This window comes from Vicia villosa, linkage group LG2, assembly GCF_029867415.1.
Source record: "Vicia villosa cultivar HV-30 ecotype Madison, WI linkage group LG2, Vvil1.0, whole genome shotgun sequence".
NCBI classification, from domain to species: Eukaryota; Viridiplantae; Streptophyta; class Magnoliopsida; order Fabales; family Fabaceae; genus Vicia; species Vicia villosa.
Window position 1 is genome coordinate 156,109,364 of NC_081181.1, and position 19,714 is coordinate 156,129,077.

The 19,714-nt window shown below is 33.7% G+C and overlaps 1 protein-coding gene across 5 annotated transcripts; it reads right to left on the minus strand.

Moving 5' to 3' along the window:
• Positions 1 to 1,233: 1,233 nt before the first annotated feature.
• On the minus strand, positions 1,234 to 5,784 carry LOC131652627 (inositol-tetrakisphosphate 1-kinase 4-like). Of its 5 annotated transcripts, XM_058922542.1 has the most exons (12): positions 4,743 to 4,805; positions 4,543 to 4,575; positions 3,483 to 3,571; positions 3,329 to 3,401; positions 3,142 to 3,231; positions 2,776 to 2,896; positions 2,487 to 2,579; positions 2,266 to 2,385; positions 1,993 to 2,169; positions 1,802 to 1,857; positions 1,626 to 1,710; positions 1,234 to 1,462 (listed from the first exon to the last, which is right to left on the minus strand). In XM_058922542.1, the coding sequence occupies exons 6-12, from the start codon at positions 2,816 to 2,818 to the stop codon at positions 1,371 to 1,373; spliced, it is 666 nt and encodes a 221-aa protein (XP_058778525.1). In that variant the 5' UTR covers positions 2,819 to 2,896; positions 3,142 to 3,231; positions 3,329 to 3,401; positions 3,483 to 3,571; positions 4,543 to 4,575; positions 4,743 to 4,805; the 3' UTR covers positions 1,234 to 1,370. The 5 variants fall into 5 exon arrangements, with proteins under 5 accessions (XP_058778525.1, XP_058778524.1, XP_058778521.1 ...); XM_058922541.1 differs by having other exon boundaries at positions 3,329 to 3,571; XM_058922538.1 differs by lacking the exons at positions 3,142 to 3,231; positions 3,329 to 3,401; positions 3,483 to 3,571 and adding an exon at positions 5,366 to 5,784 and having other exon boundaries at positions 4,743 to 4,824.
• Between the last annotated feature and the right edge of the window lie 13,930 nt (positions 5,785 to 19,714).

Genomic DNA, 19,714 nt, shown 5'->3' on the forward strand with positions numbered 1-19,714 from the left:
TGCCTTGGGTTACCGGTAACATAGAAGGAGCCTAGAGGTTAGGATTAGGCATACGCAGTAAGTTTTGCATTTTTTTTTGTATTTTCGGATGTTTTAGTATTACTTTCCATACTTTGAGAACAATGTTTGTAATATTATAGAATTTTTTTTAGCATTACCTCATTCTATGTTGTTTGTGTGTATGTTTGAATCAAATTATGACATTGTTAGTCGGATTAAAATAATTTTGGATTAAAAAAAATACAAACTTAGACAATGTCTCTGTCCAAGATGCATGCAAAGAAGTTTTCGGAGATGCATATTCAAAATAGGCGTTTTTGGAGATGTATTTTCGAATTCATCCTAGAAATATTTGCTGATGCATCTCCAAATCAATTTTTGATAAAAATGAAATGATTGCTTAATTTACGATGGATGTGGGGATTTAAGGTGCGTCCGAAGATATATCTCCAAAAATTTCTGAAGAGAATTTTAGATTTTCAGAGGAGTGAACCACATCACAAGGGTGGGAAAAGAAATTGCCAAAAATTAAACACTATGATGGTGCATAAGTTTCTAAAGTGGCATGTTTTTTGGAAAATTTCTTTTTAGATGCAAGCAAGCACTGGCAAATCACCTCCTAAGTAACTATTCAAATAGGAAATACATTATAAATGTTAACATACCTTGTAATTTGTTTGATAACTTGCAAGAAATTGTAACATGTAATACTTGATTTGAATAAAAATAAAGTTTTATGAATTTGGGTTGAGAGTTAGATACCCTCACTTCTTTATTGTTGGTTTATAACATGTAAACTTAATGTAACATGAGTTAGATACCATTAGCTTAAAACCATCACCTTCCATTTTTTCCCATATAGGAACTGAATTTGTATCATAGCCTCTTCTATTTTCCTCCACATAGGTATTGAATTTGTATCATAGCCACGTTGCTTCAATAAAATTGTTTTAAAAACAACTCCATCCTCAAATACAATCGCTCTAAATTTCCAAAAATACAAAATTTTCATTTATTGTAATAGATTGAAAATTAACTTACAGAACAATCTAGTTTCCAATTGCTTTAGATTATAATGGATTCAACACGTGAAAAGAATTAACCACCACATAATTATTTTGCAGCAATGAAAGTTTTCCACTAATATTGCTAAACATTTAACTTACAAGTTGGAACAAAGGCTTTATGATCAGTGAGTGAGTGAGCGGGTGCGAAAGGGAGAGAACAGAAAGCTTTGAGAACTCATTTAACACATTTTAATGAGGCTTCATTCACATTACAAACAAAATAAACAAGTTGAAATTAGAATGTTACTGGTTATCAAGAAACCACTGCCTAGCCAAGGATAGCATCTATACACATCCCTCAGTTTAAGTACCATCCTTCTTCTTACACTTATTGTGCCCGAGACTAAGTAGGAAATCTATAAATATGTTCTCATACTCTGGCATTTTTCCATACCCTGCAGAGGGTTAAAGAGCAAAATGTTCAGCAAGTTTGGCGCAGAAGTTTAGCGACATGTGCAATGCCCGTAAATGAAAAAGGAACTGTTGAATTGCTACAGAAAACTTTAACTTTAACACACTAAAGAAACAATGACATAAATGGAAATAAGTTGTACTTGCCAGGAAAGTAATTGATATCAATGACATAAAACACGTCCTTTGTCCCGTGTTCCCGTATCATATCAATGTTGAACAAGCGGAGTCCCTAGAGGTGTGATGCAGTTGAGATTTAGTATGATGTTTGTCTTTATTTGAGGAGTGTTTATAAGAGAAAGTAAAATAACAACGGTGCATACCAGTCTACGACGTAGATCCTTTGCAAGCCTCTCCAATAAAGGTCTTGGTGGATGTTCTACAACAACGGTGTCACAATAAGACTTAAGAGACTACTAGTTAGATACAAATTATTGTGTTAATAGATGATTGTTTAATTGATAGTGTTTAGTTTCCTTTCGTTGTATTTAGTGATAGAGAGCATGAGTTTCACCTGCAATATTTGGATCCAAATCAGCATCATCTGCAGAAGCTGCTGCACATGAAACTCTTGGAAATCGGAATAAACCATCAACATCCAATAGCTCATTTTTACTAACATTGGGTAGAGAGAAACGCCTCACAACCTTTATAGTTTCCCCGACAATATAAATCTTAAAAAGAAGGCCACCTGCAATGTAACCCACTCCCCGAATGGAGAGAAAGATTTAAAAAAACAAAAGTGAATAGAACACAAAGATTAAGGTCTATGAATCAGTTAACAAACCATGATTAACAAACTCTTGAAGAACAAGCGGAGGTTCAAGCTTTGAAAGAGACAATTCATCATAAGCAAGACACAATTCGTGTGACTTTGCACTCCCATCCACAACCAACGGTTTAGCAACTGAAAATGAGAATAAGAATTTGTGAATATTTAAAGATGTGTAGACAGCACAAGAGAGAATAGTAGATGGCTTTTTAGTGACCCTAAGAATTTGTGAATACCTAATGGTAACTTCATTCCAGCCTTGATGACTTCATAGGGAATAGTAGATGGGTTTTTAGTGATAACTAACTGTTGCGGAACCCCAACCTTACCTAAAAATCGAAAGTTGAGAAATAACACATTGCAGTGAGTAATGAAAATACCTAGTGTAGTGCAAATGAAAAGGCTTCAACTTGAAAAAATACTTGTATTTATATTCCAGAAATATAACAATTCCGTGAGCTTTATAAGTAGCCAATATTGGACAAAATACATGATTGTAAATTTAGAATGTAGTAAATAGGTTACCATGGCAGTCCGATAAATTTAGCTCTGCCACATTTTGTAGCATGGACTGTCGATTGAGCAAATGTTGAATTGCATCTGGAGGGTCAAGGATGGTTACTTCGGGATGTTTATGCCTGTAGTCCTTCAAAAATAAATAGACAAGTTTAGACATAAAATCAGCCCCATCCAAATACAAAATTCACAGACTACTCAGATAATGACCCACTACATTTAACTTAAAACTACACTCAACAGAAAAATTAACACTGACCAATTTAAAAAAGCTGTAAACTCATCATCTCAAAACAAGCAGCAAGTTTTTTTTTGGCACGTGAAAAGAAAATAAGGCCTAACTTTTATAAAAGTCAAATTTGTTAACATGCTAACCTGAGACCTTTCACATACTTCAATACTAAACCATTTGTCAGAACTCAGAAGCTCTCAGTTTATGTTCCTTCCAGGTTGATATCATTATATCTATCAGGAATGTTGGATATTATAAGATTACCCGACACTAACGATTTGATGACTAAAAATATTGGATTATAAACGACATTTATAGGCAGCCGTGTACTTTAAGAAATTTGGTGTTGACAGCTCCACTCTTTAGCTGAACAGCCTTGGCACAACGGTTGAAGTTGCTGTTGCTGTCATAGGACAAAGAAGTCACAAATACAAGAGAAGACTGCTTACAATAGATCAAAAATGGGGCAGACCATTCTACATACCCCGTCATGGTGAACACTGAACTGAACAGCTTATGACACTGCGCTGCCCAATTTTTATGCTTCATTCTTTAGCTACAAAGACCGGAATACTGACAGAAGAGTAATTCCAAAAGAATTATATATTTTCCATAATATTTTAGAAAATATGGAAAATATTGCATCAAAGAGAAATCTCTTTTTTCCAATATTGACCAAGTTAGCCTTTGTCAATTTTTCAGCAATCCATCATATGAAGGATATAGAAGTGTAAGGAGATCAAAAGGAAACACCTAAACAAATGGGTTGGTTTCATATCAAAATTGCCAATATCGGAAAATAGCAGTTTGTAAAAAGTCCGCTGCGCAATAATGCTACAGCGCCACTATAACTGCTATTTGATGACATTATTGCAGAACAATATCAATTTGTTCAGATTCCACTATGCTATAGCACTGCTTCATTTTTCATCCCTTTAAAGGAAATTATGGTTCCCCATTTGGATATAGTAAAGAAATTTTTTATTAATACAAAGACAAAAATGGCAAGTAACAGAAGCATGAGTAAGTATCAAAGAGACAGCAGATCAAAAGTTAAAATATAATTATTATTTGTCTCCCAATGAGATTAAGAATAACTCTTATTATGATATTTTCCTAATTTTCTTTCCTTAACACTGCACATATATGTGATTGTAAATTAAGTTTCCAAGTCAGATAGTCCTAAATCAGGGAAATATAATCAATCTATGGAATGAACAGCATTACTATTCTCTTATAAGTCTAAGAAGATACTAATTTTTTCTATTGACAACAAAGTCCATCAATGCTTACTCATATTATATAGATGAAATGAATCTCATGATGATTCATGACGAGGAGAGCATAAACTCTGCAAGTTATGTGTAAGAAAATAAGCTTTTAAGAATCCAAAAAATGGCTATTCACTGTTTCAAACTTAATTCACAGCATCGAAAGATGCCATTGATTTCATGCATTTTGGTGCATTAAAGGTTCACAACAATACAAGATTTTTAGTACAATCGGAAAGAGGGTGGATGTGGAGGTATTCGGAGTTCACAAACCTCAATAATCTCACGCCACTCTTTTCCTGGCAACTGGGAATAACAAATAGAATGTCAGATAATATGACGCAGATAACACAAACAAAATAGTTCTTAAGATATAAAAAGTCCATCAGGCAGAAATACGGTATAACCATTCGTACAAGAAGACTTTTAAACAGCAATGGAAGAGACAGACCAATGAAAGAAATCTCACAAACCTTATGCAAGACAACATCAAATGGACCTTGTTCTAACAGTGGCTTCTTTAGATCAATCGCAACAAAGGAAATCCCCTTATTCCTACAGTAAACAAGTAATCACTTAAGAATCATTATTGAAGGTCCTAAAATAGTAGCAAATTCTAAATTAAATTTATAGAATAGATTTTTACACTCAAATTTACTGATCTACTCACATTTAGATGAATTTTACATTCAACTCCCTCTGGGTACAAAAATAATCAATTTTCTTCAATGACAATCAAACACACAAGAAAAAGGCATATATAATAGTGGAATATTCTGGTATAAATTAGAATGTCAGAGATATGGTTATATCAAAACAAAACAAAAAACCAATGTCAAAGATATCAGATACTATATTACATAGGTCAAAATTAAAAAAAAAATAAAAATTACAAAGAAGCAATGTGATAAATAAACAAATAATTTAGAAGAAAAAAAAACAGCTTGTGAGTTCCTTATACTATACTGATAGAAAAATGGACTAATAATACTCAAAATGTAGATTTAAAAATAAATTTTTTTAAAAAAAAAAAAAAAAAAGGTGTACCGAATGAATATGCATGCAGAATGATAAACAGTGCGAGAATGAAAAAAACCTTGCAAGGCCAATAAAATTAGGCTTTAGAAAGCTTTTCTTCTTCTTCGACGTTAAGGCGTAACCAACCACCATTTTCTCTTCATCTTCTTCTCCCTCCGAGATTTCTCCGTTCAACTTCATGTTCTCACAAACCCTAATTTAACAAAATCTATTCAATTTTTCAGAACTATTTTTTCTCGGTGAAATCTCACAAGCTAAGAAGAGATCGAAGTTTTGTGAGTCTATATAAGAAGCTTGATTTCACATAATGTTGAGTTGAGTGTGAATCAAAAAAAGTGCGTAAAATTTAATTATGAATTTGATTTTCATTTCATTTTGATTTTAATTTCATGGTTGGTTGATTGTGTTGAAGGGGAATTGTGCAGCGTGCGTTTTTTTATTTTGGAGTGAAGTGTTTGTGAGGTGAAGACACATGTTTCTGTTTAGTTATGTTTCTATTTAATAATAACAACAAACTTTGCACTTTCTCTATTTTACCCCTGTCTTTTACTTTTGGCATCTTCCTACATCAATTTGCAGGATATCTAATTTTATTCTCTACCTTATCCTCGTGTTCAATTCTTTAATCAAACCATTATCTCCTCTAACTTTCTTTTTCTATATTTATTTAAATAGCCAATTGAGATTAGCAATATCTCACTCCGTTTTAAAATAAAAGATTTATTTTAACATTTCATAAATTAAAAGTATATATAAATAATTATAATAATTATTTTATTATCCTTATCAATCAAATATTTTTACTATTATTTTAAATATAAAATATAAGGTGTTAAATTTGAAAATATGTATTTAATATTATATTAAAAATTAAAAATATCATCTATTCTAGCTTTAAGCGGACTTGGTAAATGGACGGCACGGTAGAATTAGTTCTCTTGAATTTCTCTATCGCAAAAACCGTATATCAAATTTAAAAAGAAAAATAAAACACTAGTTTTTAAAGTTTGTAATATGCCCACTATCTTAGTTTATAAAAAAAATCTTTTTTTTAATTATAAGTAAAAAGTCGATACTTCTCTTATTTGATTATTTTAATTTAAAATTACATTTCTTTCAAAAGTTACATTTATTTAGGAAAAAATGATATACACTAACACTGTAAAATAGTTTTACACTGTCAACCAATGACAACTATGAATCAGGACAAGTCATACTGAAAATTTAAAAAGACTTTTACGATAGAACGTTATATTCTAATTAGATGACCGTGTAAAAAATTTTACACTCAGTGCATAATCATTAAACTCATTAATAAAATCAAAATATAAATTATATTTAATTTAATATTTATCTCATTTTCTTTATAATCAATAAAAATTATATTTTCCCATAAAATTTAAGAACCCATTTTCTTTATAATCAATTTTTTTTCATTTTCCCCAAAACTTATTCTAAAGAAAAAATATTCTTTGAACTAATATGTTTTGATTTTTTTTAATAAGTGTGCATTAACTTTTTCTTTATAATTTGGAGTGGAGTGAGTGTTACGGTTTTATTTCAAAAAAAAGGTAATTTTTTGCATTGTTTGTATTGAAGTTCCACAGGAAATTACATGCACAAATAACCAATCCAACATGATTTCTTTTTGTTTTTATTATTTTATTAAGTAAATATTAGTAATATGGATTTTTCTATAAAGAAGTTAGCTTTAGTTATTTATAGATATAGATCATTTGTGGAATTTCAACATACATTGATTATTTACCCCTCGCCTAGAGTCAAAGTTCATTTTTCATTGGCCAAGAGTGAGGAATATTTAAGAATATGCTTGGAGTTAGGCAAGTAACTATGCGATTTGTTAGAAACAAACAAAATTCATTATTATTATTATTAGCATCAATTTCAACTTACTAGAGGTAACTTAGGAAAATCAAATATGTGATGTGGAAAGTCGCAACATGTAATTTTATAGCCTCTCATATTATAATTATTGTGTTCAAGGTCAATTCATTACAGTTTTTCTTTTTCTACAAAACAAATATTGTTAATTGATCTTTGCAAACAATTTTGAGGTAAGAAACATTCGACCTGTGACATTGAAGGTGCAGACAAAACGACACACTCAATCAACTACTTGTTCTTATTCTAATTCACAGTTGGACGGTTCTCTATTAACCAAAAATTATTACTATCATCATGAAACATTTTCCCATGTATAATAAAATAAAAAATGCCAAAAACAAAACTAAAACTGTTCTACGTTACTCACTAATATTAGAGTTTGGTCTAATTCATCTATGTCTAACCAATCTAGGACTTAGTATAGTCCTAACACACCCCCTCACACTCACCACTATTTTGGGCTTGGTGCGTGTATATTAACGATAGACGGTCAAAACCAGCTTCTAAGGATAGGGGTGTCACTCGATATAAACTATTTTGAAGTTTTATGTCTAACCAATGTGACACTTAGGATATTCCTAATACACCCCCTCACGCTCAACACTCTTTTTGGGCTTGGTGTGTGGATATTAACGATGGACGGTCCATGGTCTGATCGATAGACTCTGATACCATATTAGAGTTTGACCTAACTCGTCCTTACAAAACCGACTTTTAAGGTGAGGGGTGTCACTCTATATAAACTATTTTTAAATTCTATGTCTAACCAATGTGACACTTAGATATTCCTAATTCCTAAAAACCAATACCCATGATGAAATGTTGAATAACATACATTGTATAGAAAGACACAGGAAAGAAGTGAGACATCATCCAAGCCGATAACACATGATTTCGGCCTCCATCATATCCATCATTGTCGAATCTAACCAAATGACAAGCCTCACGAGGCTTCGGATCTCACGGAGACAGTTTTAACTACTCATACTATATAAAGCATAACATGCGTCGGTCCAAGTGTTCTCTCATTCTCACATTCAAACTACTTTCAGACTTGTTAGAAGATGTAATTCATTTTTTTAGTTGGAAAGTTGTATTTGATCTTGTAGAAGTTGTTATAGACAACATAGTCAAAGTAAGCAAAGTAGGAGTAAGTTGTATTCAACAAGTCGAATACAAAATATGTGTCGAAGTGTGTAAACTAGTATTTGACAAAGTCGAATGCTGTTGTTTGTGTGTGTAATGATATTAATCAGCAATAATAATAAAATACTATTTTCCCTTTTATCACAATATAGTTTCTCTCCTTTTTCTTCTTCTTCTTCGATTTCTTAAAAACCCTATTTGTTCAAACAAATTGGTATCAACGAGTCTGGATTGCGATGCAGAGTGAATATGTAATGGCAAACAAAAATACAACATCAACACAATTTCCAACGATCTATCAGTTTTTAAAGGTGAGAAACGAAAGGTGGGTTACGCAGATGAATATCATCTTCAAATTTTTCAAGATGTGACTGAAATCTTGAGTGATGGAGTACATGCGTTGGAAGCGAATGCAAATGATGTTCAGAAGGTTGCACACAAGGAACAAAGGAAGAAAGATGGAAATATTCTTTTCTTGATTCACCAGTGTGTGGATCCAAATTATTTGAAAAGATCATTAAAGAATAAATGTCCAAAGGAGCGTGGGACAAGTTGAAGAACTAGTACGATAGAGATGAAACACTGAACATGGTGAAGTTGTAGACATTGAGAAATTGGTTTGAAATGACACGGATGAAAGAAGATGAATCAATTGCTCATTTCTTCTTAATATCAGTGTTACTCGCCAACCAGATGAATGTGTGTGGTGAATCGAACAATGATCTGCAGAAGATTGTGAAAGTGTTGAGACCTCTAACTACAAATTTTGAGTACATTGTAGTGTCTATCGAAGAGTCCTCAAACCTACCTAAGATGAATTTATAAGAACTTCAAGCTTCATTAGAGGTTCATGAGATGAGGCTTAAGCAGAGGAACTCAAAAAGGGAGAAGGTGGTTGAACAGGTATTGCAAGCAAGATTCATCAAGAAGTCTAGAAAAGAAGAAAAAAATCAAGTAAAGAATCTTACTAATGATAAGAAGCCAAGCAAGAGTTCAAAGAAAGACATGATTAACAAGTACGCATGGAAAAAGTAGACATGAATGAGGTGCAGTGCTACAATTGTTAAGGATTTGGTCATTATGCTTAAGACTGTCAAAGAAAGAAGAAATTAAAAGCAAAAGATAATGAAGAAGTTCAATATGCACATGCTGAAGAAAGTGACTCGGATGATGTGTTGCTCATGGAAAATACACAGTCGAGAGATGAACAAACTAATATGTGGTATCTAGATTCAAGATGCAGTAATCACATAATTGGTAATAAAAATTGGTTCACCAAGTTGGATGAATCGGTTAAGAAAATGATAAAGTTTTCATATGGCAGGCACGTCACATCAGGTGGAAAAGGAAACATATTTATGGTTAAAAAGGATGGTCAAAAGCCAACATCAATGATGTGTTGTATGTACCTTAGATGACAAGTAACTTGATAAGCATGTGTCAATTACTTGCAAAAGGGTACAACATGAAGTTAGAAAAGAATCAGATGAAGGTCTATGATGGTGAAGAAAGAACGATTTCGAATGCACCATGGGTAGAAAACAATACCTTCAAAGTAGATATCAACACTTTTAATCATCAATTTATAAATTCGATTGTCAATGGAGACAAAGACTGGTTGTGGCATCACAAGCATGGTCATCTAAAATTCAGAAGTCTATGTATGCTCAACCTGAACAAGATGGTGTATGGCTTACCTCAGGTGAAGGAACTGAGTAAGGTGTGTGAGGAGTGTTGCAGAGCAAAGCGGTTTAGGAAATCATTCAAGCATGATTTTCCCGTGATGTCGAAGGAAAATCTAGAGTTTGTTCACTCTAGTGTGTGTGGACCTTTTGAAGTCATGTTGAATTGAGATAATTGTTATTTCCTAACTTTCATAGATTAATTCACCAGATATATGTAGATTTATCTTATTGAAAATAAGAGTGGGGTATTCACACAGTTCAAGAAGTTTAAACTACACATCGAGAAACAAAGTGGATGCAAGCTAAAGAAACTGAAAACTGATGGTGGAGGTGAATACACCTCTATCGAATTTGCATGATATCGCAATGAGGAAGGTATAGAGCATGAGGTCATTGCACCCTATACACCTCACTATAATGGTATAGCTGAGAGGAAAAATAAAAGTATACTGAACATGGCCAGGAGTATGTTGAAATCTAAAGAAATGCCAAAGAGATTTTGGAGAGAAGTCATTTTGACATACTTAATAGATGTCCAACCAAGAAGATAGTCGAGAGGAACCCTTATGAGGCTTGGACATGACATAGGCCAAATGTTAGTCATCTTAGAGTATTTGGATCAATGTGCTTCATGCATGTACTTGAGAAATTGAGGAAGAAGTTAGATGATCGAAGTCATGTCATGGTGCTCATATGTTATCATTCAACAGATGCATACAAGTTGTATTTGCCAAATAATGATAAACTAGTAATCAGTAGGGATGTTTTGGTGGATGAAATTAAAGGGTGGAATTGGACTCGGGATTTAGTTCGACATATGCAAGAGACAATCCCAATTATGCTTTAAGCATACCAGCAAAATGAAGACATAACCACTCAAAATGAAGAACCACTCGATCAGAGTGTTAAAATATTGACTAGAAAAAGAGCTAAGTTGACAAGGCTAGCTGGATATGAGAGATTTTCATATTAATTGATGATGATGGTGATATCATAGAAAAAGTGGTGATGATCGCTGAATTAGAACCAATTAATTTGGATCAATCCATGACTGATTCGAATTGGTTGGCAGCCATGAAAGAAAAACTAAGGCAGTTGAGAAAAACAAGACATAGGAACTTGTCAAAATATCTAGCAAGAAGTTAATTGATATGAAATGGGTCTACAAGTTGAAACAATGGCCAAGTGGTGAAATTTTCAAGTATAAGGCAAGACTGAAGGTGCGTGAAACACAAGAAATGGGGGGTTTGAATTAGGTTTCAGGGTTTAAAAACAATTTCTTCCCAAATCAAAAACACAAGAACAAAAAATAAATAATATAATTATTTTTATCTTGGTTCGCTGTTAACGAAGTTACTTCAGTCCACCCGCCAAGGTGATTTTGCCTTATAAAAAAGGACTTAATCCAATATAATCAAACTGATTACAAAACCACAATAAACAATACTTGTCAATATTGCAAACCACAACGAAGACCAGCTGTCACTTGTTACAAACCACAAAGTCTAATTGTCAATCTCTTCTTGAGAATTTTGACTAAAGCCTTAGTCTCTCAAGGAACTATCAAATTCACTCGTTGAATACAAAGATTTTATGTTTATAGAGTTGCTTCTTAAAAGAAAATTACACAAGCTTGAAATATAATAAAATAACATGAAAGTGTTAAGCAAGTATCGAACAAAAGCTCACTTGTTGCAAGTTAACGAATAAAAGTTCACTTGCTTACAAAACTGTACAAAGAAATGATCAGAGTAATTTTAGCAGTGTTTCACAATTAGCTTTGTAATGTTCAAAGTGGGAGTTTTAACGAAATTTGAATTCTTCTTCTAAGTCTTCTTTTTATAGTCAGGGACGAGAAGTCCACTGAAGGGTAATATTGGAATACGTAATTCCAGTTGTATAGTTCCAACGGTCAGTGAGGGAATGGTAGATAGTATGATACAGTAGTAGTGACCTAGCACCACCCTATCCGAGTAGTGGAAGAGTAGATACCACTTTTGTTTTCTCACGTGAATCTAAATTTAACCTTTATCTTACAATCTTCATAGGCTTCAGATATTATATGTTGAAGCATGTTTAGAAGGATCAAAATATTGAGTTACTAAAACCTAAGTCTTCAGAGTCTTCGGAACTTGTTCAAAAGAACATTGTCTTTAGAGTTTTCAGCACTTGGTCTTTTGAAACTTTAGAATCTAAGTCTTCAGGGTCTTTAGAACTTGTTCACTGATCAGTGTATTTTTATACACGATCCTCTATGTTTATACTTTTACATTTCCATGTTTTATTTTGGTTATTTTTCCTTTTTAATGTGTTTTTATAATTTAGTTTATTTTTATACTTATTTGATTTTCGTATTTTATTTTCAGCTTTGACAGCTTTCACGGAAACAATCATAACTGGAGTTACAGGAATCCGATTGAGGCGTTCTAATAATCTCCGGAAAGCTAAGACAGAGAGCTACGACTTTCGTGTTTGAGTCGAAGTTAGATTTGGAGCGCATAATTTCCAAGTTTACGTTTTAAGTTGCAGTCTTAGTTTTATTTAGTTTTGGGTCATTTGTTATGGGTCTAGGTTATATTTTCGACCCGGTTCGGATTTTTAGTGAAAACCTTATTTTGTTTTATAAGAGTTGGCAGCCGCTACGGTACTTTTACCTTATATTCATGAAAAATATTATTTTCTTTCACGATTATGATGGAGAACTAATTCCCTGAGTTGATCTACTGTAATCGCGTTCCAACTCTTTGAGGTTTTTAATTTACCAATTCAATTTCGTTTCTCTTTCAATTATATTTTATGAAATTACATTTGCTTAATCTATTATTTCATGGAATGTGTTGATTAAATTTGTATGATTGTATTCCTAATCTTTAATCGCTATTTGCGTCGATTAGTCGTTGAATCGCGTTTGTAATTCGTGTTTGCTTAATTCACGAGGGCTTAATCCGTTTGCTTAATTCGGAAAATAGGAATTCAATCTATTTTATATCGGTTTGCGCTTGTCAGTTGATATTGAAATCGAATAGAGATCAAAGCCGCTTAGGGAATTGGTAAGGTAAAAATCAGTGATTAGCAGGAACCCGAAAACAGTAGATTAACTTATTTATTTAATCACTTATTTCAATCACTTAATCTGTTTTATAAGTTGATTCTGAAATCATAAACCCCCTCGTAATAGTTTCTATTGGTTAATAACAATACAAGAATCTTGTGAGAATGATATTTGAGTTGTCGTTACCGCTAAACTACAGTTTACAAAATACTCGTTTTTGATTCGTGTGCGACAACGGATCATTCACTCATAAACTTGTCTTCAAAACTTCAGCACTTGGTCTTCAAATCTTAAGAGTCTAAGTCTTCAGAGTCTTCAGAACTTGTTCATCCAGAACCTTTGTCTTCAGAATTCTAGCACTTGGTCTTCAGAAGCTTTGTCTTCAAAATCTTTATAACTTATTTTTCTAAAACCTTGTCTTTAGAATCTTTAAAACTTGGACAATAGAATCTCAGAGCTATAGGAGGCCCCAAAATCTCTTTCAAGATAGTCTCGATCAGAAGCTTTATCACAAACGCTCATCAGAACCATTGTCATAGAAGCATTCTCGAACTTGACTAAATCTCTAAACACCTTGATTTCTTCGAGAGTCGAAGTGTGTTGAGTTAAGAACTTGATGACGTCACACGCCTTTTCTTCAAAGTTACAACCTGTTACCAAAAGCTAATAAAATGTTAGAGTACTAAATTGTGCTCTAATATACCATGTAATGTTATCATCAAAACCTAAGGCCAGATGCAGAATCAAATCTTGTTCTTACAAAGACTAGTGGCAAGAGGTTTTCTACAAAATTCTGGTATCGACTTCAAAAAAATTTATGCACCTGTTGCAAGGTTGGAGACAATTAGGATTGTTGTGTCGGCTGCAACATATAAAGGATGGAAGATACATAAACTAGATGTAAAGTCAACATTTCTTAATGGACAATTAGAAGAGGAGATCTATGTTAGTCTACCACCAGGATTTGAAAGCAAAGGGAAAGAGCAGAAGGTATACAAATTAAGGAAGAGTATGTATGGCTTAAAATAAGTCCCAAGGGCTTAGAATAGAAGAATAGACAACTTCCTTATCAAAGCAGGTTTCACAAAGTATATTTTATAACATGAATGATTGATCCGCTGTCGCGCGCGGATCAAAAACGAGTATTTTGAAAATATAGTGTAACGGTAACGACAACTCGGATATCGTTCTCACAAAGATTCTTGTTTCGTTACTAACTAATATAAATAAAATTGGGGGTTTATGGTTTTAGAATCAATTTATAAAACAGAGTAAAATAAGTTATTATCAAAATAAGCTAAACGGCTAATCCTACGGATTCGGGTTCCGACTTATCATCGGTTATAATAACACCAATCCCTAAACGGCTTCGATCCTATTCAATTATGAGATTAATCAGACAAGTGCTTATCAAAATCATACGAGTTATGTTCCTGTTTACCGAATTAAGCAAACGGTTAAGAATATGACGAATTAACGAATTAAACAAACGATAACACGCAATTAAATTTAGGAACATGCATACAATCGAATTTAATCAATTCTATCCTATGAACAACAATCTAATTAAGCAAACAATTGTAATCAAATTAAGCAAATGATTTCATAGAAAAGAATTGAACAAAAATAGAATTTAAATTAGTATTAGAATAAACTCAAAGCAATGGAACCCATAAGCAGCAGGATTTGCCTTCGGGAATTAGTTCTTCATTCTAATCATGAAATCAAAAGTGAAATTTGTGGCAAAAAAGGTCTCCAGTATTCTAGCGGCTGTCAACCCTTATAAAACAAAATAAGATTTTCTTCTCTACTAACTCAAACTGGGTCAAAAACATAACCCAAGCCCATAAACTAATGACCCAAAAACAAATTATTCTAATGACTGAAACTTGAACGAAATTCTGGGAACTATGCATTTCGAATTTGCCTTTGACTCCAACATGAAAGATGTAGCTCTTTCTCTTAGCTTTCCGGCGATTATTAGAACGCGTCGATCCGATTCCCGAAGCTTCAGTTGTGATCATTTTAGTGCAGACTGCTAATGCTGAAAATAGAGTGCGAAAATCAATTAAGTGCAAAAATAAACTGATTTATAAAAATACATTAAAATAGAAAAATAACCAAGGTAAAGTAAAGAAATGCCTAAGTAAAAATATAGGAGAATCTGCATAAATATGCACTGATCAATGATATGTCAATGATGCAAACATCATCAGCCAAATCATTTTATGTCTATAGATGGATGATTTGTTGATCTTAGGTGCAGTTGAAGCAGAGATATACAGAGTCAAGTCGAAATTGTTGAAGGAATTTGAAATGTATGACCTAAGGAATTTTTCGTATTTTTTAGGAGTGTTCTTGCACCAAAATAAGTATGCTTAAGACATTTTGAAAAGGTTCAAGAAGAGCAATTGTAATGCAACAAACACACTAATAGAGACAGGAACAAAGTTGAAATGAGAAACAAATGATGAGTTTGTAGATGCGACATTGTACAAATAAATTTTTAGATCTCTAAGGTGCTTATGCAATACCAAGTCTGACACTTGTCAAAATGTTGGACTCTTGAGCAGATTTATGTAGAAGCCACAAAAGTGTCATCTCACTACAGTCAAGAGAGTATTGAGATACATAAAAGGTACTGTTGGAAAATATTTTACTTCCCTATTTTATTATTTTTGTTTATTTTCCTTTAGTTTCCTATATTCTCTATTAAGGAGAGAATTAATTATAATTTATGGAATTCTCACTATATAAATCAGGTTGAGGCTAAGAAATAAAATACAATAGTATTTTACCATTATTTTCAATATGGTCTCAAAAGCACATGGTTTCTTACCCGACTCGATTCACATACTCGTTTAGCCTCCTATGGTGAATCACAACAACAGGTGGCCTTCCCCAGCAAATGCCTACACCGGATCCAACCATGGAAAATAACCACCACCCGAGTTAGGCGACGACTACGAAAATAACAGCGGCAGAGATGACGGTGGTGGCCGCGGAGATGGCGGTGGTAGAGGAAACGATGGTGGTCACAAAAATGGTATAGTAGAGGAATCGTCGGTGATCACCAAAAATTGTGGTAATGGTGGCAAAAATGGAAACATAAACAACAATGTTTATGGTGACAGTTATTCCAATATAGGCGATAATGACCAACAGGGTTCCTTATACTTCCTAAAGGTCAATATTCCTAAGATGAATGGGAATACCTATAGTGAATGGTCCCAAACCGTTTGCTTGGTATTGGATATCAAAGGGAAGCTTGGTTTTTTAAACAAAAACAGTAGCTGAACCGACAGGAGGAGACTCTCTCCTACAAACAATGGAAATATGAAAACCCCCTGATTATTGCATGGTTGGTAAGCTCTATGGAAACTGGAATAAGTAAGCCTCACATGTTTTTTCCTTCTACAAAGGATGTATGGGAAGCTATTAAGGAAACATAATCTGATATTCAAAACTCCTCACAAATTTTGGATTAAAATCAAAGTTACCGCATGCGAAACAAGGTGACAGGAGTGTAACTGCGTATTACAATGAGTTGTTGACTCTACGGCAAGAGTTGGATCTCTGTTATCAGGACAGTTGGAGGTGTACATATGATAGTGTTCTATTTCTCAAAAGGCAAGAAAATGATCGTGTCTTCATGTTTCTCGATGGGCTCAATACAGACCTTGATGAGGTAAGAGGTGAAGTTTTAAAGAAAATACCATTGCCATCTCTTCGTGAAACTTTTGCAAAAATAAGAAGGAGGGAGGCATGACAAGGTATTATGATGGGAAAGACACCACGAAGCTATGAATCTGAAGGCTAAGCTTTGGCTACTAGGAAGCTTGACGATGGAAAAAGGTTAGATAAAGTTCCTTGGTGTGATCACTGCAAGCGCGAATGGCATACACTTAAAACTTGTCGGAAGTTCAAAGGCAAGCCTCTTAATTGGAAGAAGATAGGTGGTCGTGCATTTCAGGCTAGTAATTATGATCAAGGGCGGAAAATCTCTTTGCCTCAACTTCCACTCACTATAGAACAACTATACTGAATGTACAAATTCCTCGAGTCTCCAACTCCTTCTTGCTCTATAACAACAAAAGGTAATTATGCACTTCTTAGTGTCAGCCCCAGTCATACTTGGATAGTAGATTCAGATGTCTGTGATCACATAAGAGGTGAATCTACTTTGTTATCTTCATGTAGTCCATGTGCAGGTAATCAAAAAATAAAAATTGCATATGACTCTTTTTCAACCATTGCGGGTAAAGGGTCAGTTGTGTTGTATCCAATGTTAGCTCTTAAAAATGTCATTGATGTTCCAAATTTATCATGTAATTTAATGTCCGTCAGTAAATTAGCCCAAGATATAAATTGTTAAACTAATTTTTTTCTAATCTCACTATGTCTTTAAGGATTTGAACTCGAGGAAAATGATTGACAGTGCAAAGGAGAGTGGATAACTATACTACCTTGACATTGGATTTGCATCACAACTACCTTAAAAAACAATAAGTTCATGCATTGAGTGCGAGCCATGTTAAATTAGCAGGGCAGACATGTTAAAGAGTGCGAGCCTAAAACCTTGATCCACACCGCAAAAAAGTGAGAACAAAACGGGCATGCCTAACGGGCCGGGCCTTTTTTGCCACCCTACATAAAAGAACAAGAGATGAATGATGAGTTACAAAATGCTTGAAAAAATATTGAAGGAGTGTAAGATGTTTTCCAAATACAACATGATTTTTCATATTATTATTCCCAAAATTAATTTAATAGCTTATATGTTCAAAGAGGGGTTAGTGAAACAAACAATTAGGATGACAACGGGTAGGGTTTGGGCAGGGTATTATCGTACCCGTCCCCATATCCACGGTTTGAAAAAATCGTTGTACTTGAGTCCATACCCGTGTGGGCACCAATGTTCATACTTGTATTCGTACCTATGGGTACCTCAATCCCCGTACTCGTACCCGTTTACCCTATTTTGTAGTTAAATTAAATCGATTAATTACAAAATATCATATAATTTTAAGTTTTTTAACAATATTAAAAAAAAATATGGATGTTATTGTTGAATTAAGAAATAAATAAACATTTTTGGTAAAATGTGTAATAGTTTAATCGTGATATATTTTTTTAGAAATTGGTAAGCATGCATTTAATATAATAATATTAATAACATTATATAAATGTGTAGTGCGGGATATGGAGCGGGGTGGGTAGAAAGATACTTGTGCCCGCACCCATACCCGCTTATTTTAATGAGTAATTACCCGCACACATACCCATTTTGCGAAGGTGTGAAAAACACTAGAAAGGGGGGTTTGAATAGGGTTTTTAACAAACAAAACTTTGATTAAAAAAAACAACTCCCCTCTTTAAACAACAAATTTTTTACTCTTGATAATAACTATAAAGTGCAAGAAGGAAACAACAATGTATGTTTATACTAGTTCACTTGAGAAATACCCAAGCTAGTCTAGTCCACCCGCCAAGGTGATTTCGCCTCTCTCAATCGAGGTCTTAATCCACTATAACCAAACTGATTACAATTGCATGGGCAACCGCTGATGACTAATATTGCACAAGCTACCCGCAAGTGACTAACAATATAATACACAAGCTACCCGTAAGTGACGAACAACACTGCACAAGCAATCGCAAGTGACTAACAACCTTTAAGACTCTCTAGTCCTAAACTTCCCAAGACTACTGACCAACAGGTCTCTTGAGGTACAATCAAACAACTGTTTGAATTAGAGTTTGCCTATAGTATAAGTGCTTCTACACAAGCTGAATGTAAACGATATATTTCAAATTTTAGACTAAGAGTAAAAAGCTATGAACAGTCTTTCAAGAATGGATATGATCGTGAATTAGCAGTTTTCTCTTGAGTCTTCAAGCCCTTTATATAGCTAATATAATAATATATCCGTTGGAGGGTAGTTCTGGAACTTCCAAAAGTTTGGCGGCTTGACCGTAGTGGGAGACAAGATGGTACACAACGTCCGTCCTTTCTCAACAATGGAATGAAACTTTCATTTGTACCTTGTACCTCGTACTACATAATGTTATCTTCTATTCTTATTGAACTTTAGAGACTGACAACATGAGTTGGAAGAAAGAAAATAAGCTTTTGGGTCTTCAGGGATTAAAGTCTTCAGAGTCTTTAGAACCACATCTTCAGAGTCTTCATCACTTGGTCTTCAGTATCCTTTGTCTTTAGAAACATGAATCTTCAGAGCTTCAAGTCTTCAGAGTCTTCAGAAATGCGTCTTAAGAGTCTTTCAGCACTTGGTCTTCAGATTGATTTCTTCAGACTTCGTATCACAAAGTGATAACTTTATATGCTTCTGAAGCTTTTTGCTACTGTTCATCAGAACGCGTGTAGCGCAGATGCGGAACTTGGTATCTTCTGATGTATTGGCCACACCTTTCATCAGATTCAGAACCTGTTTGTTAAAAGCTCAAAGCAACAAACATTAGAGTACCAAAATTGTTCATACAAACATACTCATTTGTTATCATCAAAACTCAGAGATATATTGCAGAACCAAATCTTGTTCTAACATTTTGTGAGTTTTTACCCTACCCGTTGTGAGCATTTTTTATGGGTATCCAT

Coding starts and splice junctions, on each gene's coding strand:
- LOC131652627 (XM_058922538.1), bottom strand. CDS start 5,487: ATGAAGTTGAACGGAGAAATCTCGGAGGGAGAAGAAGATGAAGAGAAA. Junction 4,825..5,365: donor AATTTTATTGGCCTTGCAAG/GTTTTTTTCATT, acceptor TGTTTACTGTAG/GAATAAGGGGATTTCCTTTG. Junction 4,576..4,742: donor TTGATGTTGTCTTGCATAAG/GTTTGTGAGATT, acceptor TGTTATTCCCAG/TTGCCAGGAAAAGAGTGGCG.